Source organism: Anoplopoma fimbria, chromosome 24 (assembly GCF_027596085.1).
Source record: "Anoplopoma fimbria isolate UVic2021 breed Golden Eagle Sablefish chromosome 24, Afim_UVic_2022, whole genome shotgun sequence".
NCBI lineage: Eukaryota > Metazoa > Chordata > Actinopteri > Perciformes > Anoplopomatidae > Anoplopoma > Anoplopoma fimbria.
Genome location: NC_072472.1, coordinates 14,690,109 through 14,715,773, shown reverse-complemented (window position 1 = coordinate 14,715,773; position 25,665 = coordinate 14,690,109). Strand labels below are relative to the sequence as shown.

General features: G+C 38.4%; 3 protein-coding genes and 1 non-coding gene across 4 annotated transcripts; all 4 read left to right on the top strand.

Moving 5' to 3' along the window:
- Window positions 1-6,252: 6,252 nt before the first annotated feature.
- Window positions 6,253-8,455, top strand: mrps17 (mitochondrial ribosomal protein S17). Its single transcript, XM_054626491.1, has 3 exons — window positions 6,253-6,356; window positions 6,835-6,978; window positions 7,889-8,455. The coding sequence occupies exons 2-3, from the start codon at window positions 6,856-6,858 to the stop codon at window positions 8,210-8,212; spliced, it is 447 nt and encodes a 148-aa protein (XP_054482466.1). The 5' UTR covers window positions 6,253-6,356; window positions 6,835-6,855; the 3' UTR covers window positions 8,213-8,455.
- Window positions 8,456-9,141: 686 nt separating this feature from the next.
- Window positions 9,142-16,810, top strand: LOC129113210 (protein NipSnap homolog 2-like). The gene is made up of 10 exons (XM_054625410.1): window positions 9,142-9,397; window positions 10,714-10,841; window positions 11,021-11,066; window positions 11,174-11,268; window positions 12,437-12,507; window positions 13,202-13,342; window positions 13,470-13,501; window positions 14,065-14,159; window positions 14,486-14,569; window positions 15,267-16,810. Exons 1-10 carry the CDS (start codon window positions 9,306-9,308, stop codon window positions 15,329-15,331), a joined length of 849 nt encoding a protein of 282 aa, XP_054481385.1. The 5' UTR covers window positions 9,142-9,305; the 3' UTR covers window positions 15,332-16,810.
- A 720-nt stretch (window positions 16,811-17,530) lies between these two features.
- Window positions 17,531-25,018, top strand: cct6a (chaperonin containing TCP1, subunit 6A (zeta 1)). Its single transcript, XM_054625597.1, has 13 exons — window positions 17,531-17,778; window positions 18,198-18,261; window positions 18,797-18,931; window positions 19,098-19,271; window positions 19,554-19,657; window positions 19,781-20,051; window positions 21,239-21,321; window positions 22,056-22,152; window positions 22,436-22,583; window positions 23,438-23,571; window positions 23,768-23,870; window positions 24,464-24,536; window positions 24,642-25,018. Exons 1-13 carry the CDS (start codon window positions 17,642-17,644, stop codon window positions 24,712-24,714), a joined length of 1,596 nt encoding a protein of 531 aa, XP_054481572.1. The 5' UTR covers window positions 17,531-17,641; the 3' UTR covers window positions 24,715-25,018.
- Window positions 21,010-21,146, top strand: LOC129114089 (small nucleolar RNA SNORA22). The gene has a single exon (XR_008532412.1). It is a non-coding gene; the product is annotated as a small nucleolar RNA SNORA22 (small nucleolar RNA).
- Window positions 25,019-25,665: the final 647 nt, after the last annotated feature.

The following is a 25,665-nucleotide window of genomic DNA, read 5'->3' as shown; positions in this document are numbered from 1 at the left end:
ACTTGACGTGTCTCTTTTCCGTCCTCTTCTTCCATTTTATGTTTGATTTTGCACCAATGTAGCATTTGTGATAACAAAAACATCTGCAGTGCTTGGAGTCGAGACATGTACATTAACACACCAACTACATCCACTGTGTATCTTTTACTTCCCAGTCAAGCATTCAGAAGTTTCACTGTGTTTCAGAAAATGAAACATGCAGGCTCTATCAGTGCCTCTCCCATCGTTGCAGTGAATACAATAGACAGATTGAGAGCATGAATCTTTTTTCAATATTTGATAAAGAATGGCTGGTTATTATTTTGGCAAATACTACATGATTAATGCCTGCCTCCCTGAGGACCATGAGCTCTATGTTGATGTAATAACTTCACGTCTGTCAGGCCACAGTCAGAGCGCTCTGTCCACACCAGCATAAACAGCATAGTGACACGTTCAACTCAACATTCACTCGCATGCAAAGTAAGAAATAAACAGTCGCCTTTATTTTTTGTCATTAGCCGTGGCAAAACATGTTTTTAGAGGCAGGCGAGTGAGAACATACTACAACTGCACTTTGTAATACTCTTTATGACGGAAGTGTTGTGTGAAGGCCAAGGAAAAGACAGCCGTCATGTGTTGTGACAGTGTCGCGTTGTCAAGGAGCTAACTTTGTTAGTTAAAACCCTCTCACCTCTGACTTATTATACATACAAAACTTCTATATGTTAAGTATCCTTACATGAGTATTAAAGTACAGGCACCAGTTAAATAAAATTTAAAACTCCCTGTAGTGGATGTGGCCATGTAAAACACAGGGTTGTGTTAAACACATTTAACATTTACATTTTCTATATTTTCTTTATGTGAACCCCCAATAGTAGTTTCCAAGAGTCAGTGTAGGGCATTGACTCCAACAATCTTTAGATTGATTAGAAACGACAAGACTAGGTAAAGAAATTATTATTTGTGAATAGCAAGATTTCAAAACAGGAATAGTTGAACTTGGCTGTGAACTTGTTGAAACTGTCGAAAGTTACCATATTTTAAAAAAATGTACACAAGAGCTTCATCTTCTAAGGAGACTGATCAGCTTCAGACTGAGTCAGTTAGTCTTTGAAATAGTTTACAAAACTATCATTGAGAATGTGCTAATGTTCCATCTGATATCATAGTTTGGACGTGACTTCAGGCCTATGAGTCAGCTAGTTACGAAAAAGGTCATGAGCATCCCTCAGGACTCTGGAGGATGGTATACAAAGATAGTTCTTTTTTTTAAAGTATTTATTTCCCATCTGCCAGGTGTGTAGGAGAACAAAGTTGGCGGATGTAAAAACACGAAGGGGCCAATGTTTGAATTGTTCGTTCTTTGCTACTGTAGCAACATGTTGGCCAACTCCATGAAGAGGACCCCTTTCTTTATGTAGATATAAACGGCTCATTCTAAGGTAACAAAAACTCTACAATTCTTATTTAATTTCTGCCAACAGCAACAACTTGTTAAGATGTATTAGAGCTCACTTTGACTTCAATGAGGCCTTCTTGTGGTTCACATAGATACATGGCTCTGTCAAGCTCAGATCTTAACTGAACCAACATGTCTTAAACTTCTTCTTCTTTGTGTCTGTTGATTATTGTCGGACCTAAATCAAGTCTATGGGAACGTCACCATCAAGAACTGGACGGGTGAGGTGAAGTATATCATGGTGAATTGTGATTCACACTTTCAGTAGCTCTTTGCAACCACTTCGTAGTGGTATTCGGTGAAGAGTGCATCAAGTGTGCCTTAATTTGAGTATTGCATGTTAGAATTTTTCAGACATGGGACACACTTATCTACCGGTTGTGTTTTAACGTACACTTCAGTGCTCAAGACAGGTTTTGGGACAGACCCATTATTTTGTGTTTTAATATCTTATGCTCTGTTTTGATTATTGTATTCACACTTTGCATTTCACTGTCCAGTTACCATATTTGTTTGATCAATATGTCAGAGCAAGTAATTTGGAAACCCTTATGTTTTGACACCTCATTTTGAGAGAAATTACTCAAACATTAAGGCCATATAACCAAATGCAGCTCCATATGTTGTGAGCTGTAGAAGGCATAAAGGCTGAAGAACAACATAATAAACCTGAACCAAAAAACAATTAAACAAGCTCGACAAACATGCTGCTTTAGCTTTGCGGCTTTGTGAACTCTCAGTCCGGAAAACGTGACTAATCTGCCACGTGCCGCCGCTTGTTGTCTCAAGGACAAGTCATTAGTAACTGAGGTTAAACCAACACTGAAACTGTTGCTGTAATGAGGAGAACAAAAGATGAGAGAAGGTGCACAGATAGTTGGAGACAGACAGGGCCTTGAGGATAACCATCTCAGTTCAAACATCACCAGCTCTGTTTTGGCTGCAGCCCAAAAGGGGAACACTTTCATTAATCCTACAGTCAATCCACCGTGAAAACAAACACATTAGCTTACCATTCTATGACTCACCGCCCTTTCACGTCCACCACGAATGTAAGCGCTGCCAAGCCTTTTTCCTGTCCGCCATGCCTCGCCCTTCCTCGCTAATTTCTGCCCTCACTCCACTATCTTGCTTTCAACTTTTAACCCACAGTGCTAGAAGCTGGAGGAAGCTGACTGACTGACTGACCTCTTAGTTTCCACAGACTGCACAAGCGGTTAGAATGAATAGAATTATCATCCAGACCATTTCATATCTATTTAACATGTTTTTCAGGATGATAAGGCCTCAATGCTCATATCTTAAATGTAGCCAGTTATTTTAAAGGAAATTACTTAAATGATTCAGTCCTAAAGCAATGCTTTCTCCAACAAAAATGTATGAGACAAATAGGCCAACCGATTGCTCTTTTAGAATTTAGTATTTTAGCGTCTGCAAGATCTTCTCATTGTGAACCTTGTGTGATGCCCAGATCTACAGTTTGTCTTGATGTTGAAGGGATTATTGTCCTTAATTGTCTCCATACTCCTTACATTCAGGCTGTGTGCAAATCTTGCCCTCTGCTCCAGGATTAGGGTTAGGATTAGGATTAATTTAACCCACTTTATACAGCGAAATTGCAAGGTGTGCAGTAGGTGAGGTTGAAACTTCTCTATCAAGTTCTTTTTTGTCATTCTTCACACTTGAAACTTTTTGTGTGTACAAACAAGTGCAACACAATGATTGTCATCAGGAGACTGGGGGACCGAAAGTGTCCCCAGTTGTACGATTTGAGAGTTGAGACTATAAAGACACGGAAAACACACAGAGAGATGTCAGGGAGGCAGTTGGATGCACCCATTTGGAGAATATGGTGGTACGTTTTTTAAACCTGCCTCAGTCTGTACAGGTCTTGAACCTTTTGCTTTCATGGGGGTCAAAGTACACATCATGTGATTTCCAACCATGGCACTAACCCTAACCATAACCGTCTATAAAGCATTTCATTAATAGGGTTTGGTGGGAGTAGTGCAGGGTCTGAGTAAGAGATAAATAAAAGTCCAATATCCATGTGCCTCCTTCGGTGGAGAAAATAACAAACAGATCCAATTCTTTCCAGTATTTCCAAAAAACAATTGCTTAATTTTTCCCAGCTTAGAAACGACCCCATGCACAGGTCCTGTGGGCTGATTGTAATTCAGTGATAGACTCAGTCAAAGTCATGCACAAATACTCTGGTGAAACAGTCTAATCTATTGAAAAATGTCATATCTGGAGTGTAATAATTTACACAAGGGGATGTAGGCCAACATTATTCTAGCATATTAATCAAGCATGGAAATATAAAACTCAAGAGGTCACTATGTTATCATAGAAAACATACATGTGTTATCACACAGTCTATGTGCTTGCATGCCTCTGTTTCATGTCACAGCCGTGGTTTCACATGATTCAGAGCTGATAACCCACCATGTCAGCTCTCTCATGTATAAAAACATTGGCTGCATTTGCAATAAGGTATGCATGCGATTATCTTTGGTAAATATTGTAAAATGGCCATTGATACTGTGTGATCTGCACTTACCCACAGATTTGATAAGAGGTAGACTTTCTATACTATAGTCCCATGAATATATATTGTATGATGGTGGCATTCAATGTATGCAGACTCTATATTTTGTGGAGTGCTGCTCAACATTTAGTCTCGCTTTATTTGTCAGACAACAGGTTTAACAGAGAACAGTATGAAAACAGTTGGTGAAATGTGAATTGTCTCAGTGTTCTTGTATGAAGGAGACTAAAGTGGGCTAATGCTGTAATTCTGGCAGAGGTATATCAATGCTTCACTGCCTTAAATGGGAAACAGAAACCCAGACCTGTGCTTTACTACAACATGGCTCTGATTAGGACCAGATTGCTCTGCCTGTGGTTGGTTCTGAGCCACAGCCAAGTCCTGCTCAGGGACAAGACTGTTAACGCTGTGATATGAATGCATCAATGTTAATCTCTCCCCCATTCCAGCCACTTATATCTGCTTTAGTGGAAATCCATAAGAGCTCATGTGATTGCCAAATGGCTGGTTAGGGAATTGGTTTTGTGGGGCTTTTACAGAAGTATGACATAAAGAAATATATATAAAATAATTATAATTCTGATTAGATTACCTTTACCGTCCTATACCTGTGCAAATGGCACAGGTATAGGACAAAGACAAAGACAAAAAGGTAGTTGAATAACAACAACTTTTATCTTCACAGCTGAAAAAAAAAAGGCATTATGGTAAACTGCATTAAAACATGTTAGCGGCACACTAGGCTGGTTCATCTATAGGTATAGGACACTAAAGGTACATTGGAAAATGGAAATCTTGGGCGTATCTCTGAGTCACACAAAGACACAAGTATTCCACTATCGATGTTGAAGTATGCACTTTTTCTCTCTAGCCCATTATCTCAAGATCATGAGATGTACTGGTTACAATTGGTTAAGAAAACTAAAGACTTTTTTTCAAAGATAATTATCTTGTTATGCATATTATCTCAAGATAACATGATAATTGTATTATTTTTATTTAAAATAGGTCACGCAGATTCAAGGAAAAAACTCTTACTGGAAAATGTATTTAATTAATCCACTGATGCTTTTGGCTTTAGGGAAGGCAATATCAGTCAGCCCACCACTTAAATCCACACTGAAATATCTAAGTATTGGATGGATTGCCATGACATTCTGTAAAACAAACTTCATGATCCCTAAAGGATGAATCTTACTGTTCCCCTGACTTTTCATGCATGTAGTGCCAATTTGTCCAATACTCTGGTTTATGACCAAATACTTGATGGATAAATGATGGGGTCTCCTGGATCTGATATTATCAGATCAAATCAGATGCTGTGTTAGCCAACCCACAGCATATGTGCATTCTAACATTATAAAACGATGCATCATTATCTCGAGAAAACAAAACACTTTGTTATCCAGAGAGAGAGAGACAATAAACTCTTCATCATGAGATAACACAACTGAAAAAAAATATTGTAACAGGGTTGCTATCAACTTTTGTTCTACCAACTAATTTTTCTCATACATACATTTGATTTTTCATTATGAGATTTGATGCTGTGTTATTAATCATCACCTCCTTTCTCTTTTTGGATGACATGTTTTAAAAGCCCCCCTGTGTCTCATCTGCAGTACTGGTTACATCAGTTACACTTTGTGTCAACAAGTGGTTTGAGGAGAACCACCTGCAGCTCCTTAGGCCATCCTATTAAGAATCCTTCACACCTGTCCTGTTGCGCTAATAAATGTTTTGATTGTTAGTTTAGAGGCTTACCTTGATGTTTTTGACACCCAATTTCTTAACTAGGAACATTTAAGTATCTTCTTTATTTCTCTTTCTTTCTTTCAACTTTTTGAGTTTCCCCTCCATGTTTAGGAAGTGATGTTTGCTACCATCTCGTGGCCAAACTGAAAATGTCATTTAACAGACGAAAGCAATTTGAGGAAAGAAAACTTTTGTTTTTAGTAACCATACATACCAAAATATTTACAAGACTTGACTTACAGTATATTGTCTAGCTTTAATTCCACGGGTCACATACACTTTGCCATTATTATTTCCCATAGCCTACAGGATACTTTTTAATCTCTATAAACAAAAATAAAACAATAATAAAAATAAATTGTGTTGTATGCAAAATATCAACATACTTAAACAAAACAATGATCTTCAGTTTTTGAGTTGACCTCATAGATCGTCTTTGAACTGTGAAGTTTGTAATCCAATCCAAAAAGCTATCAGCTCCGCGCCCTCTGTCCCTCGTTACTAGCCGTACGTGACGTCATCAAAACAAGCCGAGCTGCGCAGCATGGAAGAACCCTCCCTGAAGCATTTTTGACCTTCTAAAATTATTCCTTTCAAATAGTTTCGGTGAGCTGATTCTTTACATTTTACCTTCCGGTTAAATCTGTGAAAATGTCATAGTCGGCGTAGTTTGTAATTCTTTCCGTTTTCTTTTCTGTGTAGTTAAAGCTAACGTTAGCTGCAGCAAGGCTAACTATATGTAGCCCCTGTTTGTGTTCACATGTCACGCAACCTTAGCCCTTTTTTCTTTACTTCATCCACCTTTTTTTCATCTGAATTTGCATAGTTAACGGAAAAGTAATTACTATTGCAAAATATAACTAAATGTTAAGGTTGCTGTGGTTTGCACAAATGGAGCTATGCTAAATGTATGACTGTTACCTTTCACTACTGAGTCAAGGAAATCCCAATAAATGAAAGGACAGTGATTTATGATATCATGACATTTAATTAACAATAGAGGAATTGAGCCTTAAGCTGATCATCATGTGTCAGATAGTGGCTAGAGACAAATGTAAACTTTTCTTGATCTTCTGGACTACAGGTTTGAATTCAGCTCTCCAGGATGTCGGTCAAGCATGTGTCAGTCCATGCCAAATGGATCATCGGCAGAGTAATAGGGACCAAGATGTACAAAACTGCCAAAGTGAGAGTCACAAGGCTGGTGCTGGACCCATACCTGCTCAAGGTAAATCTTTCAAAAATGTTCATCCACTGCTGATGCGTACAGGAAGGACAGGTGTCATGGATGTTACACAGCCTACTTTCCACGGAATACCAAACAATAATATCAACCTGGTTATATCTCTATCATTTATTTTACTCTGCCACATTTAAAACTCATAAATTACCCACAGGAGGACTTTGAACTTTTTGGAATTTCAGGATACTGGTGCGATTATGATACCTGAGTTTTACTACAAATGCTAAAACAATCCTTTTTTCTGTACCGTGGAAATGGAGATATGTTTCAGCAGAAGTATTTTTTTCATTCAGTAAAATGTGCCAAACTTCCCTGTGCGTCATTGTGTAATGTTATTGTAAAACAGGCAGCGGCACAATGACTTTTGCTAAAGAAATAAAGTTATAATTGGAAACGGTATGAATATGTTTAGCAGTAAGAGAGCACTTTTGAGTGCTGTTTGAGAGGAGATATTTTTAGCTGCCTCTTGTGCCACATGACAGCCACCATGATAGCTACAGCTACCATTATTGTTAATAATAGTGCAACTACTACTCCTGTGTCTCATCTCATAGTTTTCTGACCAATGCATTTTCCCTTAAAGAGATAACACACTAATGATTTTACATTTTTAAGACTTCATTTTCTGTTTCATATTTATAAATTAAAAACATTGGGTTATTTGCATTTGCCATTATTTGATGGATAATAATTAGTCACACTGAAATATCTAAGTAATACTGCAAGTAATTATAATCATACTACACAGATTATTAATTTGCCACCTGCCGCCACAAGTGTAGTACATCAACTTTATTATATACAACAAAATATTAATAATTTTAGAGATTAGTGATTGATTGCTGTACAATGACTATGTATTTTAATGAGTCTGTTTTTTTTTTCTTCCCTATAGTACTACAATAAGAGGAAGACCTACTTTGCCCATGATGCTTTGCGACAATGCACTGTGGGAGATATCGTCCTTCTAAAGGCTCTGCCTGAGCCCAGGTCCAAACATGTGAAGCATGAACTGTCTGAGATGGTGTATAAAGTTGGCCGGGTGGTCGACCCACTGACTGGAAAGAGGGTTGAAGGAACTGAGTTTGTGGAGCCTCTGACCGACCTTCCACTCAGTCTGAAAGAGGACACGACGTTATCAGAAAAACTTCAGGAGCTTAACATCTCTGCCATCTCCAGTGAGGCTGATTCCCCACCAGCACAAGCTCCCACTTCATGATAGAAAACTGTATTCTTTATGCAGTAAGGTTAGCTGAAATGTCACTCTGCAATTATGTTTCTGTTCCAGGTGTTCATGTAAATATACATTTATAAACCAGTCATCAATATAAATCAAATTTGGAAAATAAATGTTTGTTGCTACCTGCTAAGGTAGTAATGAATTCAAGACACATTTTTGATGATTACAATAAAATGACAACGAGGACGCATGGTTTCATTCACAAACATCTATGCATGGTGTTCATATCCATTTACTGTCGGACCAAAGATCTGTGTTTGAAAGACATTACAATGAGCTGGAAGATTTCCATTTATTATAGTCCATATAGGGTCCATATGCAAAAGCATTTTAAATAGTCACAAGGGCAATCTTTAACAGACATTGCTAATATCAATATGTATATGCTCATTTATGTTCTCTTTCATTAATGTGATTGTCGTACAGCTTATGCTTTAATTGAAATGTGCATGATGATGCACCTGATTGAAAATGTAAGAAATATTTTGATCGGTGGTCTTTTAATTTTCTAAGTGGTGAAAGTAGAATTTGTGGGAAAATAGAAATCAACAACAGAGCTATGTCAACTTGTTGAAGGACTCAAAACCTTCCAGATGTAAAGTACCAGTCAAAAGTTTGGACACCTTCTCATTCAATGGTTTTTCTTTATTTTTATTTTTTTCTACATTGTAGATTAATATTGAAGACATCCAAACTATGAAGGAACACATATGGAATTATGTGGTAAACAAACAAATGCTCAACAAACCAGAATATGTTTTATATTTTAGATGCTTCAAAGTAGTTGAATGAGAAGGTGTGTCCAAACTTTTGACTGGTACTGCATGTGAAAACTTCAAGAGTGTTGTCAACTCAGTGACTCAAGAGCAGGTGGGAAGTTATGGCTTTGCTTAATAATTCACCGCAGTCATTATCAAATGAATCCAACGACGTTTACTTGTTCTGGTGCATAAAGTCACCACGGGGTCACGTTGATGTGAGTAACGTCAGCTCCACCGGGAACAACCGGACTGAGGCTGCAGCTGCCTGTCAAACAGCCTCCTACTGACTGGCAGCAGCTTTCAAGGAAAAGATGGCGACGCGAGTCCTTCAGAGAGTGGGCAGAGGCCTTAACCAGACGGGACACGGGCTCCGGAATAACGGACAGGTCACAGTTGTTGTGAGGTTGGACCTTTTTCAAATATATTTGCAATTGCAGCTGCAGAAATGCTTCTTAAAGTATGTTTGTTTTCCGTAGAGTTGACACTTAAGACAGTCTGGTAGGCTAGGTGGCTAAGCTAACGCTAAAGCTAAGGCTAGCGTTACGTTCAGAACACCGTGAAGCGTAGCTAGCATTAGCCCCCCAGCTCTAAACTTGCTAACTTCTTTGCTAATGCTAATTATTACCCTGGCTCATTACAAAGTTGTGAGCCAACTTGTGTAAGCACTTATCCTTGCGTGCTTTGTAACTTTGCGCGTGTATTTAGAGTTGCCATGTGTATAAATACTACAAAAATCACAACTGAGTTCCTGTCAGTCACAAACTTCAAGGTCAATGTGCTTTGAATCGCTGTGCAGCATTACTTGTTTTGATAAGTGAATGACCTACTTTTCCAGTTTCATGCTGCGGCAGGTGTGTGTCCTAAACCATGCTGTGTTAAAAAGGCTTGCAACCGAAATGCTGCGATGATATACTGATATAATGCATCATATATATAACACAACTATAATGTAACAGCTTTGGATGCACTGTGTCAAGTTATATTGTGTTTGTGTCAGTGATCGAAATCCAACTCATGGGGGAGAGCTGCTTAAGAGTCCGTGTAGACTAATCCTCTGGTTATGTGCAGCTTATATTCTTTTCCTTTGCTGGCTTCTGAGTTGGAGTTTGTTTGCGATGAATGAGTTGGACAGTTAAAAGTTAATTGAACTTAGTTCTAAGTTTGCTGTTGACGTCACTGACGCAATACAATGCATCCTTTTGTGTTCACAAAGACCTCCAGTCTTACTAAGAGACACAACGCAGTTTTATTTATATTGCGCATTTAAAAGTAAACTCTATTTGCTTTGCATTAAAGACATAGAGTGACACGCACACATGTATAGCTGACCTATAATGGATTTTTGCAGCTGATATTGAACAACAATATCTCAGCCAATGTGAGTTTTCTAATATAAACATATAGCATAAACAAACCCCTTGTTAAATTGCTTATGAAGAATTGTGACCAACACATGCAGTGAGCAGGACACCAGAGCAGGTACAGAACATCACCAGCTGATGACCTGAGATGTCTGACTAGACAGTAGTATGTGAGCAGGTCAGAAGTTTAAAACCATTAAGTGCTTTGGAGATTTAGTAGTAGAGAGTACAAGCAGAATAAGTGTCTGCTGCACTTATTGAGAGCTTTTCTGTTGTTTTCTAATGACTTATATCATTTTTGTGCAGCAGAAGAAGTGGAGGTGCTGTATCCAACTTTTGTCTTTCGTTTTTCCCCCAGGAGCCTCTCAGGTTTCCGCGAGGACAGCTGGTTCAAGTCTCTGTTTGTTAGAAAGGTCGACCCCCGAAAAGATGCTCACTCTCATCTGCTCGCCAAGAAGGAAGACAACAATCTGTACAAAATACAATGTATGTGTTGTTTGTGATTTGCTGTGAGTGCTCTGGTGGGGCATTGGAAATCATTGCCCTGTCTGCATTTTTCTTTTTTTTCTTTTAAGTTTGATTTAAAAATTATTTCCTCCTAGAATAATCTTATGAAATCTGTTAGATGGTGTATTAACCATTCATGTTTTTTTGTTTCTCTGCAGTTCACAATGTCAAGCCTGAGTGCCTTGATGCCTACAATGAACTTTGGTAGGAAGTCCCTGTCCATTAATTGACCTCATTCAGATTCTTGTCAAGGAACTGGTTTTAGAAAAGGTGCAGATATTTTACAAATTTGTGTTTGTGTGTATCCTTAGTGCGGACGTCTTGCCTTCCATTCATGCTGACCCTGAATACCCTTGTGAGCTTGTGGGCACCTGGAACACATGGTACGGAGAGCAGGATCAGGCAGGTGAGAGCAACATCAAGCTGCGGGTGTGATGGTTACCATAAAACAAACTGATTCTTGTACATCAAAACCAGCTTCCTAAAAGTGAGGATTTTTTGCTTCTTTCTATTCTGTTATCGTAAATTCAACATTTCTGTGCTTTGATGTGGTAGTTGGACAACACAAGCATTTTAGAGATGTAACTTTGGGCTCAGAGAAACTGTGATAAACAATATTTTTTGATATTTTTAGACACTAGCACAAAAACAATCAGCTGAATAACAATAATGAAAATTCTTGGTAGTTGCAGCCCTCAAAGATACTTTCCAAAACTATTTCAGCTCCTGATTTTAGGGGGACTATTAAAGAGAATTCCATGTATCAAGTCAAATTTTATAATATGTTGTTTGATATTAAATAAAAGTTTTAAAGTTGCAGTGTATGTAAAAACGTTTAGAGGAATCAGTTCAAAATAAGTTCAAAATGTATCTCATAGACCTGCAAAGGTTAGTTCTTCTTTCAGTTTGCTTCAGCTGATAAGGAATAAAGTTAAAACTGGGCTTATTTGAGACATTTCCTAAGAATGTTGCAGTTTCCCTCCTCCCCAGTGACCCAAACCGGCTTTTATATTTTACTCTATCGCGCTTTTCCTGGCCACTGTCCATTTTGTCCTTGTGCTGACGTTTGTCATTCCTCAGTTGTAATCTGCCTCTAACGTTACAGCACAGTAATATTAGTAACCTCAGTTAAGATAATCTTAAAGTCTGTATTAATAAAACATGTTCACAACATGTGCACTAGGAAATGATATTCAGTACTGTGCTCTGAGAGATTTTGTCTCATACTGGAAACCTGCATTTTCTTGTTTTCATTTTACTAAATTACCAAATGTGAATATATTATAGGCAGTGTTGTTGCTTCGTTAACGTGTTATTTTTACAGTCAAACTCTTACATTTTTACTAGATGTAAAGATGATTTCCCGCTGTGTTTCCTCATGGCGATTGAGTAGGGATTCATGGATGTTTCACTCGATCTCGTCATGCCAGCTCTGATCACAGGTGGTCAAGTGAGAAGTAATTAAACAACAATTGTTAATCTAAAAAAAGATATCCTGCCCAGAGAAACATAGACACACTGAGATACATTGGAGAGCTGCATTATTTTTGGCTCCTCTGCTCCTTCTATTCTAGTTCACCTGTGGAGATATCGGGGAGGATACCCGGCTCTCACCGAAGTCATGAGCAAACTCAGGCAGAATAAGGTAACGGGTGCTCGGATTAGTTCAGTTTACTGGCAGTTGGTGAACTGTAGGCCACCGTTTCTGTCAGTGCACCCAAAAGTTGGGGTGGAGATGCTGTACAAACGCACAACAAACAAAACAAACAACAAAATGTGTGTTTGTACTGGATGTTAATCCCCCAAAACAAATTTGTGTCCCACGCATCCACGAGTGTTGCTCAACGTTGCCACAACTTTTATTTTACCTAACATGAAAATAGATGATTTTTTTGCTCCCAGTGTATACAAGCTATTAAAAAACTGTATCAGGCTTTGGCTCGTGGTATAGAGCAGGTCGTCCTTTACTCACCAAGTTGGCAGTTTGACCCTGGGCTCCTACTGTCTGCATGTCAAAGTGTCCTTGACCACGACACTGAACCTCAATTTGCTTCCCATGTGCTTCACTGCATCCCACAGCTTTTAAATGCTTTAAACGGGTTAAATGCAGAGGTCAAATTTCATGTATGTACCTGTATGTTTGCATATGACGATTATAATATTTTTCTTTAATTAACTTTTTAAGTTCATTTTAAATGTTAACTGGTCTGACGGTCTTGTTCTGTCCTGCTATCTAACCAGAGTTTAATAGTTTTACAGATGTTTTTACAGATTTCTTTTTTTGTGGTCTGAGGCAGATTTACAGAGCAGTCTGTTGCTGTTGTCTGTCGTTGCTGTAGGAGTTTACAGACTACAGGAAAGAGAGGGGGAAGATGCTGCTGTCTCGTAGGAACCAGCTGCTGCTGGAGTTCAGTTTCTGGAACGAACCTGTCCCTCGTCCAGGACCCAACATCTATGAGCTCCGATCGTACCAACTCAGGGTAACTCCATCAAAAATATACACGCTTCCTCCCATTATTCAAAAATAGGTTTTTTTCAGTAATGTGTTGTATGTATGTAACGCCAGACAACTAACTCTCCACTCCACTATTCACATTCTTATTTCAGCCCGGGACGATGATCGAGTGGGGAAATTACTGGTGAGGCATAACCTTCTTAATCTTTCTCCTTTTCTTTTTTTTAAACGTGTATCAGAAAGTCATTCAATTAGATACATTTTGATAGTTAGTCTGAAAAGCTCATCAGCTTTCTCTCCATGATGCTGTAATTGTAGAGCTACCATTATTATGTACCTTTTTAAAGTTTCTTCACTACTGCTTTATTGGTTTTGCAGATTGTAGCAGATGAATATCAGTCAACGGTACTTTTTGGCAACACAATCTATGCATGACTCTGCAGCATGATGAAAGATATTGCATACAATTTGTAAATTTCAAGCATAATTTACCTATTTATCCTGTATTTAATATATCTTTGCATCTGAATAATTTGATGGGTAATTTTCCTGTAAATGTAATAAAACCAAACATGCTTTTAAAACAATTCTGAGGTTGTAACATCAAAATTTGATGTTTTGATTTGAAAGAAATTATTGGGATATTTGCGAATGTCGGTTTCATTTTTAATTGATACACAACCGTTCAATTACAAGCTGTTAGTATTTTTTTATTTTTATGTAAAGTAACATTTCCGTGCTCTGCAGGGCGCGTGCGATTGAGTTTCGCCAGCAGAATCATGAGGCAGTGGGAGGCTTTTTCTCACAGATTGGAAGTCTGTACACGGTGCACCACTTATGGGGTGAGCACTGTTTCCTAGTGTTTAAGTTCCAAGTTTACACATTAGGGATTATACATTTAAAATGCATCACTGTATTGCAAATGATTGAACAAATGTGTTTATAATATAGTTAGCAGCTTACTAGGTGCATCTCTGATGTCCCCTCAACATTTTACTATTCAGGAAGTATATAATAAATATTACGTTTGTTGTAGGTCATGAAAATGTTCAAAATAATTTAACGCAAACATTTCAGAATTCAGCAGAGTTGATAGTTTATGTATTTTATGTGAATTTTAATTAAAGACTATATATAACAAGCATTATCTTTTGTTTCTTTCTTTCAGCTTACAAAGACCTTCAGTCCAGAGAAGACACAAGAAATTCAGCCTGGCAGCATGATGGCTGGGATGAGGTTGTTTATTACACAGGTTAGTCTCAGATTGCTGTCTTATTTCTCCTCTCTTTACTTTTCTGAAATCACATCAAAATCAGAGAATCTTGTCATAATGATGATATGATCTTAACATTTTTCTAAATGCTGTTGTCAAAATTAATGATTTCAAGCAAACTAATAAAATGTATTACTGGATTGTATCCTACACAAATTAATTGTATGAGTTTTATGTTTTTTATTGTTTTTATAATTTTATTGATGTTTTCAACATAAAGAAAAGCATAAAACCCACTGATGCACATGTCAACAACAAAAAAATAACATAAAAACAAAATAGTACAGAAAGCAAAAAAAAATGTTTTTGTGTTTGTTAGATTTTTAGTAGTTTATCCATTCTCTTAGTTTGATCAACTAAATCAGTTCGCCTTTCTGTAGTCTTTGTCGCTGTTTTCGGTCCTGAATAATGTCCAATTCTCCCACTTTTCTTACATCTGTACTCAAACGATGCTTCAGTTTTTCCATTTTGTATATTTCCTTGACTATCTCTTTAGTTTTTGTGTTTTTTAAATGTAGTCTTGCATGTTTTTGCCATTTGTAGATATTTATCATGATCAGAAATATATTACTTAATAATTCATATTGATCAGAATATATACTTGTTATAATTGTTATTCTACTTATTATAAATCTATATATAATTTTTTTTTTGTTGTCTCTTCCCCCTTTCACAGTGCCTCTTATTCAGCACATGGAATCTAGAATAATGATTCCCATGAAGAATTCGCCCTTGATGTAACCACAAACACCGCGGGAACCTCTCAACAGCCACTGCAACTGTCGCACTGATCTGTGGGGAGTGTAACCAACCATCAGTTGGTGCACTGCCAGGGAAATCTGCATAACATCAACATGTTTTTTCAGTTTTTGTTTTCTTGTTTGTTTCTTCACTCCATTTTTCTTTTTGGGCCTAGAATGTCTTATTTCAGATGATGAGGTTAAAATGGTTATTACCAAAACAGTTACTGATTGATTAATGTGCTTTATGGAGACTAAATATCATTTCACATGCCCCTCCTCTTCACTCTCTATCTCTGTCTATCTTTTGAAGGGTCATATTTTGGAAGGCTTGTCTTCTTATTTTTTTGATGATTTAAAACCATCAGTGTATGTATAAGTGTGATACCAGGAATAGATCAAACATTTAGCTGTTCTAGTGCTGGCCACAGGGGCTGAAAATGTCTGAAGGTCTTTCAGAAAATGACTTGTAAGCTCCGTTGCACTAGCCTTGATAACAAATCAAACAAAGGTAACTGCTTCCAGTATCTCACAACAAAAACACTGCCTCCAGAACTCACAGTTTGGTATCAATATGAACTGGATACACTTTGTTTAAAAGTTACAGGTGATCGACATTTTTACAAAGAGGAGCATGCTGTTTATAAATCAGTGTTCTGAAACGGTGGAGCTGATTGTCACAGATAGAAGCCTTTATTGTAGGGCCACAGGCAGAGGCTAGCTTTATATTCAGTAAGTATACCCGTCAAAAAGTGACTTGATGTTTACATGGCTTTGTTCTAGCCAACTGATTACTGCGTGTACCAGTTATTTGTTTCAAAATAATTTGGCTGGGTGAAAGTATTCATAACAACACTGTTATGAAGACACACGGAAATTAAAGTTGACTGACAAACCACAAGTGTCAGACTAGTCAGAACAGTGAGCCAGACTTTGAGCTAGTCCACAGTCGTTTCATATCGGCCGGATACGTGACTACAATGTCCAGTTCTTGCGTTGAAGTTGTGGTGAATCGGCCGAAGGTGTCATTTTCCCAGATAAACTGACCCTGTCTCTATTATTTTCTTAATTTAACATCATGATTCTCCCGGCTCTTCCAGCTGTTGAGAGGGGGACAAGATGATTCAAATGATTAGACAATGTTTTTGTTATCTGCAGAACTAATCAGTAACTAGAAACTGCTGTACACTGACTAGTTTGACTTATCCCTCTGTCAAGAAATGAATTCAACCAGGTGATTGTGTGCTCTAACTGAGATTAATGGGTTTTATAAACGGTCAGATTGTAGATATACATAGTGGGTTTATTGACCAAGCCAGAGATATGGTCAATTCTGCAACTGTTAATGAATCGGGGTATTCTAAACCATCTGATGACAAGTGGACAGGAGGAGAGGAGGAATATCCCAATGTGGTAAATGTGAATTGCAGTGCTTTAATGAGATTAGTTGTACATATTGATTAAACCTCTGATAAAAAAACGGGGAAAAGTCTTGGACTCCTTTTGTCATTTATGCTATCAATTGAAAAGATTGGACAGTAGTAGAGCACAAACCACATACTTATTACATACAAATTACAAACCAGCAAAGGTGACGTAGTCAGCGCGTAGTCTAGGGTGTGACTTATGCTGCCTTGAGTGTCTGTCGGAAATCTTAAAACCCTCTAAACGGAAAATGCACAGCTCCGACCAAGTAGAGATCGTTGTATAAATTGTGGGGGGGTGGGGATTGAGGGAAGTTTAATAACAATATCTTAACGTAAGAGAGACAACAGTTGTTAAAATTAGCAATATTAGTTATAGTTATGATTTATTTGCAAACATATGATGTATGTATATATATAATAATATAACATACAATATATAAAAAAGAGCTTATTTGAGAAATTCTCACGGGTGTCCCATAACTTTTACAAACAGCGACTTATAAGCATCACAGGCAGGGGCTGGGTTTACTATATAGACCTTTATCTACCATTGCGATTAAGAAAACTGCAATTTTATCTTTTTACCCAGACCTTTTCCCCGTACTGCTTTCATATATATTGTTGCTCTCCCATAATTCCAACATATGGTACAATTACTTGTATTCAGGATTAATCTTGTGCTATCGAAAGTAAACGGGGAGGTTGAAGATTCCCCAAACCCCGTATTAACAGAGCCTGGACTGGGTACGTGAACGCATCGCGACAACACGTGTTGGAGCCTTCTGGAAGCCGTCCCTCCTTTTGAGAGCTTCTGAGCCCCAGCAGTGCGGACTCCCTACCGGCGATACTTTTTACTTTTACATCGCTGGTTGAGCTGCTTCGTTATGTCTGCCATAAAATCTCTGAACCCAAAAGCAGAGGTGGCCAGGGCCCAGGCCGCCCTTGCGGTTAACATCAGTGCCGCCCGGGGGCTTCAGGATGTGTTGAAAAGCAACCTGGGACCGAAGGGGACCATGAAGATGTGAGTGCCGGAGCCCTTTGTGCAGCATGCGTGCTAAGCTAACAATGCTAAGTAGCGGTAGCGTTTGACTGTCTGCGCATGTAACGTTAGCACCTTAGTTATTCTCAACCTGTATTAGGGATTTATTTGGGAATTGGAAAGTACCCCTCGTGTAATAATGTATCATCCTGCGCCACAAAATATTAAATCCCAATTTTAGTCCGTTTAGGCCTCGCGGGCTAAACGGAGTTGCACAGCGCACGTTGTCGTGCTCAGTCATCGTGCGTATCCGTTCAGACACCAAGCTAACTGTAGCGTGTTTGTGCCGGTCTGTTATCTGATACGACTAACACTGGTGTTGGCCCAGCAGTATCAGAGCAGGCTGTGTGTTGTGGAGGACCAGCTTTCACTGAAGCTCCCCTGTCTGTTTGGCTCCGCAGGCTGGTGTCCGGTGCAGGAGACATCAAGCTGACCAAAGATGGCAACGTCTTGTTGCACGAGATGGTAAGGAAGTGCTGAGCTGTTAACTGACTTCTTCTGTCCAAATGTCCTGGTCTTTATTGAGCTTCCGTCTTCATAGTTGGAGGGACCACACCCCACATTTATTTGGGTTCCATTTATTTAGACACTGAAAACACAATTTTGCAGAACTGAGACTTTGTATGAATTTAGCAAAGTCCTTATTTGGAGTACATTCATTATTTGAGGATTTATTTTTTTATTTTTTTTTTAAAGATAAATGAAAAGTTTTTGTAGAGCATGTTTATATTTGAATAGACGAGTAAGTCATTAAAAGTATAATATTGTGACCTAATTGTGGCATATATCTAATTTATGCCTATTGATGAAAGATGAAGTGATCAGCACTAAGTCTGGATACCCTCAGTCTACAAATTTGAAATGCATTTGCCATGAATTTCCAAGACATTTGAAGTCTCTGTGAAAGTGTGACAATTATCAGTAGTGAAAGTAATCGTTAGTAGCAGCCCTGTTGTCCTTTTTATTTACTGATGATTTTCTTTTATTCCGAATCGTGCAGCAAATTCAGCACCCAACGGCATCACTCATTGCGAAGGTTGCCACGGCGCAGGATGACATAACGGGAGACGGAACAACATCGAATGTCCTCATCATCGGTGAACTGCTGAAGCAGGCTGACCTCTACGTGTCAGAGGTAAGAGAAAGCTCTTACAGTCACAGGCCTGTCAGGTTATCCAACCAGAATGTACACATTTCTTACCCCAAATGGCATGCGAGTCTCGTCAGAATGCATTTCGATGTCCAGTATTTGGAACTGGATATGTTTTTCTTTCATAACTCCCTCTGATTTCGTGCTGCAGGGTCTTCACCCAAGAATCATTGCTGAGGGCTTTGAGGCGGCTAAAGAGAAAGCCTTGGCTGTTCTGGAAGAGGTGAAGGTGACTCAGGAAATGGACAGAGAGACCCTCATCAACGTAGCACGCACCTCCCTCAGGACCAAGGTCTACGCAGAGCTGGCAGACCTGCTCACTGAGGTGAGACAAGAGGGAATGGAGCTGAGTGCTCAAAGAGCTTAGGGTCAGCAATTAACCTTACGGCACCAAAAAACAATTGTTTTCTTGGTTATTGATAATCTTGATACACTAGTTGATCTTGTTGGCGGTAAATTGTCAAATAATGACAAATGTCCCCCATAAGCTGCCACAACTCAAAGTGATATGTTTTCTCATTTAGTCAGATAACCCCGGACTAACTGTCGACTGTGCTAATTATTATTTCCTGTTTTATTTGTTTCCAATGGTTATGTTTGTCTGCAGGCTGTAGTAGATGCTGTGTTGGCCATCGCTAAACCTAATGAGCCCATTGACCTGTACATGGTGGAAATTATGGAGATGAAGCACAAGACTGACTGCGATACACAGTGAGTTTAAAAAAAACTGAAGACTCTGCTCAGGAGGCAAATCATCCCTTTACTGTTAGATGGCGCAGGGCTGTATAGGGGTCCCAAACATCTAAAGGTTGTTGCTTTTTTTCCCTTTCTCAGGCTGATCAGAGGTTTGGTGTTGGACCATGGTGCCAGACACCCAGACATGAAGAAGAGGGTGGAGGATGCCTACGTGCTGACCTGCAATGTCTCTTTGGAGTATGAAAAGACGGAGGTCAACTCTGGCTTCTTCTACAAGAGTGCGGAGGAGAGGGAGAAGCTTGTGGCTGCAGAAAGGAAGTTCATTGAAGATCGCGTGCAGAAGATCATCAGCTTCAAGAACAAAGTCTGTCCCAATGGGGAGAAGGGCTTTGTCGTCATTAACCAGAAGGTATGCTTGAAGGGGATTCATGCAGTATTTCAATTTGACTGCGGGGCACTTCCTTGTCTCCTTAAATTTCAGAATGTGTTTTAAACAACAACTAATATAAAGCTGAAGAATATCATATGGGGTGACCAGCCTTGTAAAACAGTGAAGGATTACAGGATATGAACATATAATCTGATTATGTTGGAAATGTTTGTTTTTTTCTAAACTTCATATTTCAGCATTCAGAGTTCCCTGAAGAATTAAGATTATTGGAACATGTTTAGTCAGTTGTCATACCTACATAATGTGTAGATGGTGTTGTTCAGAAGTCACAGCAATGAGCTGAGGTCATCTTATCAAGCAGAAACTGACAATCACCTGCTTGGCTTTTATAGCTGCCAGTTGTGAATCTTCACTGGCCTCAACATTCAATTCACCTGTCAACGATTCTTAATGCATCTCAATGTATCACATCCTTAAATTTCTATACTAATGGCTACTTTTTAACAAGCAGTCAGTACTGTTTTTTCACATAGCAGATCTACTTTTCCTTACTCAGCTCATTTACTCTGTGGATTAAAGTCACTGCATCTCCCGACAGGGTTAACAGCCCAACATTTTTAATCATATTGGTAGCGAGTGTCAGCAAAGTGTGTGTTAGCTTCCCTCTCGGTGACTCACAGAGATCAGAGGAGAGAAACAAGCGTGTCACAAGAAATGACAGCAAACACATGAAAGATTTGCTCAGAGCTGAAATGAAAACAAACTCTCGATTATGTTCCTTCACCGAATCGATGCAAAATCGTTCATGTCCACATGACGATGCATCTTTGAATTGAGACATTTCCACACCTCTAATGTTCACCACGATACGGGTCAATTCACAAATGATTTAAGACTTTAAGTTTCTGTATGGACGCTTAGTATTCTGTGATTTGCAACACATGTAAGTGAAAACAGGGCTAATTAATCTTGTTGCGTGCACAGAGAACACCCAAGGATGCTAACGTAGCTCCCCCTGGTCTCTTGTATCTGTGCTACAGTAAATCTGATCCGTTCCTCTGCATTGGGAGAGACACTTCGTCCCCTACATGTATTCAGCGGATCAGAATAAACTTAATATTGCTTAAATTGACCTAAATACACTGTGAATTATTTTTTGAAAATATGAAGATGAATGGAAATGTAATGTTGTCCCTGTTGTGTAGGGTATTGACCCATTCTCCCTGGATGCCCTTGCCAAGGAGGGCATTGTGGCCCTGCGCAGGGCAAAGAGGAGGAATATGGAGAGGTAAGAAAGAAACATATTTTACTTGTTACAAATACAAGTGGCCTGTTCTGTACACTGGATTGTAGTTGCTGGTTCAAGATGTATAATCTAAGAAGTTATACATAAAATGTATAGAAAATAAACATTCATGTAAAATAAAAACATCAGTCAACACCAGCTTACTAGAAGCTTAAGAGGTCCATAAAGTAGCAGTAGGTGTGTTCTTATAGTGGCTTTCATATACAACAAGGTGAGACATTGTGATGGTTACAACTCTGTCAGCAATTTCCTATTATTGAGACTGCTGCTGTTTTCAGAGCGCACCATGATCCCACCATTCATTAACAGTCGTACTTTGTTTAGCCACAAGGGAGTGCCCTTCAGCACAAATGAGGCATCCGAGTTTGCTGTGTTTTTATTGCGATCAGTACAATGTGTCGTTTGCCTCTATATCTTGTTTGTTTTGATCAGATAGATAACAAAAATGTAGAGGTATGGAATGTTTGGCCAGTCCATTTCTTTTACTATATAATGAGATGTCATCTCACCCTTCTGGGCCCATTTAGCAAATGTTTCTTAATTGTGAAAATCAAAGTGTAAATTAAAAGTTTCAGTCCATCAATCTCAAATGGTTTTCATCAGTTTGCTCTGATGTTTAACAAACAAACTTGCTGTCCACAGATGCATGATGTTTTTCCATCATAAATCACATCAAAGAACTGAGTTATACATCCAGTTTGTTTTTCCCTCGCCAGACTCACCCTCGCTTGCGGTGGTATTGCCATGAATTCAATTGATGACCTCACACCCGAGTGCTTGGGATACGCTGGGCTGGTTTTCGAACACACACTTGTGAGTATTTGTGTTTTTCTGTGTGTATTCTTTGTTTTATGTAATTATGGCTATTTCCCCAATTTTTGAATTTTTTCAAGTATGAGCAAGAGCTCTCCAGAAGGTAGCTGCTAAATAGTTATGTGACAAGTCACATGACACAGTAAAAGATAAGTGAAATAAGTCCCCATTAGATACTATAAAAAAATGGGAAAATGGGGTCCAGGTGAAGAAGAAAAAAAAGTTACCCCCTAAAATGTTGAGGAAGAGTTGTTAATCTCCTCCAATCTTCTAATGTTTGCAGGGAGAGGAGAAGTACACGTTCATTGAGAAGTGTGGGAACCCTCGCTCAGTTACCCTGCTGGTGAAGGGACCCAACAAACACACCCTGACACAGATCAAAGATGCCGTAAGAGACGGTTTAAGGGCAGTCAAGAACGCCATAGAAGATGGTAAGACCATGGAACCTTAAGGTTTTTGTTTTTTCTGTGTTTTTGTCATATAACTTTGTTTTATAATTTTATGGGAATATGATTTATTGCAACAAACTGGTTGCAAAAGTGATTGAGTTATCCTGTTTTGTTTGCTGCCAGGGTGCAGCTCAAATTTTAATGTCCAATGTTCCTCAAATGTCCAATTTAAATCAAATAATGGTTGGCAATAGTCTTGATTTGATCCTATTATATGCATGAATACATTTTATGCTTTATCCCACATACACTGAAGTTTAAACCTTGAATTTTTTTAAATTGCAATTGAATGTGTTTTAGAAAATAAATTAAATAAACATTTTTCTTAAAGTTACTTTTTCCCCTCTTCTGTGGGTTTGGTTCTCCTGTCAAAGGTAACTCTTTAAAGCCCTTTTAGACCTTTTTTTTTTTTTTTTTTTTTTATCCAAATGTTAACCAAATTCTAGAGTCTATGAAGTTCCCCAAAATGTCGTTTAGGACACACCAGCTCAGGTCATTTATCTCCATTCCACATTTCTTGATTTTCATAAAATGAACAACTGATAGTGTGGTTAGTTTGTCTGTTCTTTCTTTTGTGAAATGTTGGTCTCATTTGCACGGCGAACACCCAGGGATGCTAACATGGCTCTCCCTGGTCTCTTACGTCTGTGCTACAGTGACTCTGGTCTTTTCCTCTGCATTAGGAGCGTTTCAGTCTCTCCTACATGTATTAACTGATCAGAACAAACTCCCAAGGGATTCATTTTTTTCAATCGCATTGTTTTTGCCTTATTGAGCAAAAAGGACAATTTGACTTGTGTTTTCTGAGTATCTTCTTTTCCTCTTTGTCTCTTCAGGAAGTGTTGTGTCCGGTGCAGGTGCTTTTGAAGTGGCTGTGGCAGACGCTCTGGTGAAACACAAGCCCAATGTGAAAGGCAGAGCCCAGCTGGGAGTCCAAGCATTTGCAGATGCTCTCCTAATCATCCCCAAGGTGAAGGGTTTTTACTTTATCCCCAAGCTTTCAGTGTGTCTCTATGTGATAAAGAAATCAATTTGCTTTTGCATTATGCTACCGCTAACATCTCTGGTCCTCTAAGTTATAATAAATAAGAAAAATTGTAAAGCATTTTTTTCATTAACATTGATACTGTATCAACATCTGTTTAATTATTTATCTTCCCTGGTAGGTTCTGGCCCAGAACTCTGGCTACGACCAACAGGAGACCCTGCTGAAGCTGCAGACGGAGTACAAAGAAAGTGGTCAGCTAGTTGGAGTGGACCTCAACACAGGTCAGAACCACAACACACCGTTTTTAGAAGATTGTGCAATGCATTATATTTCAAACTCTCACAATGCATCGCAATGTGCATTTGATTTTCAAAAGCAGCAATCAGTAACATAGGACTAATAAATTAACTGATTTTGAAGTGCTTTCCTTTTAATGTTTCTTTAAACAACAGTTTAACTAAGATCAAACTGTTTAATAAAGTGCAGCAAATTTGAGTCTTTTTTTAAATTTACTTTTAATTTATTTTTATAAACACACTGATCATCAAGTACATGCTCACCGTTGTACATATGTGAAACGACAATAAATTGGCAAAGGGCTGAACATACAGAAAGCTAAACAGCTGCTGAGTCAAATGTTTTTTAGTGAAGCATTCACTTCCATCTGAAATATATATATATATATGAGGCAAACATTTCCATTAATTGTTCCACTCCAAGACTGTACGTTTGTATTTTGAGTCCAGCTGGTTTCTAATTCTATTTATTTTTTTGCTGTTTTGAGTTGTAGTGTATTTCTTATCAAGCCCCCAAAACCTGGTTTGGTTTCACTTTTATCACAAACTTTTTTGACTTAAATCTTGTTGTTCTTCAGGGGAACCCATGGTGGCTGGAGAAGCAGGTGTTTGGGATAATTACAGCGTAAAGAAACAGCTTCTCCATTCATGGTGAGATTACACATCTCTAAACTGTACAATACTTTTTGAATATGTAAGCTTCTCCCTATGCATTGTCTCCATTTATCTCATACGTGGCTCTCTATTCCTCTACAGCACCGTCATCGCCAGCAACATCTTATTGGTAGATGAGATCATGCGCGCTGGAATGTCTTCTCTGAAAGGTTAAAGGTGAACTGAAGAACCAGCAGCTGTTATCATACTCACAAGGATAGTTGTTGACCTGACTGTCCAGTCAAAGTGTTCCTGCTCTAGGACGTCTGAAGCACCCCAGTCTGATGGGCGGCCAGCTGTAAACCCCACGGCATCCATCACAGCGTCTGTCAGAACCAATGTTATGCTAGTCATGTTTTTTTTCATGGATTTGTCAATGCCTTCCTCTGATTGGTTTATTTATGAGATTTTGTTAAAAGCACTGGCCTCTGCCCCTCAGTTCTGTTTCTACCCATTAAAGATTTTCTTGGCTCTTGAAAGATTTGGTTTTTGTTCTTGAAGAGTTATTGGATCCATAAAATACAATTGCTGATTTGCGAGAGAGAAGCTGGCAGCTTAACCTTGAAATGTAATTGTTTAGCTTGGAAGAATGCACAAATGTTGAAAACCACGTCCAGACTAAACTATTAAAACGGTTACAAAAACCAGATGTGGAGTGTAACTTTTTTGAGTTTCTGGTACTTGGAATTGATGGGGATAGTTTTCAAAATACAAAATATTGTACTTGTAACCCTACTAAAATACAAGCTGTATTTACTTCGAAGATATAATTTACACAAAACTTACACTTATAATATATGCAGATTTAGAGATGTAACTTATTGTATGTAAGGTGAATTTATCTTTATATCCACCAGTTACATTAAAGTGCTTCTTGCAAGAGTACGTTATCTGCTACTAGAAAATGTTTCTTCTACACCTGCACATAACTGAACTGAACTAACAAAGTGATTGCGTTTGTTGAAAGTACGTCTATGCATGAATAAACTGCATTTAAATAGTCTACATTGAAACCATAGAAGTTCATTAAGTATAAACAAATAAGAATAATAAATAACTTTCTTTCGATAGTATTCAGCATCACGTTTTAAAACTCCGACATACAGTAGTTTATACTCTAGGCTTT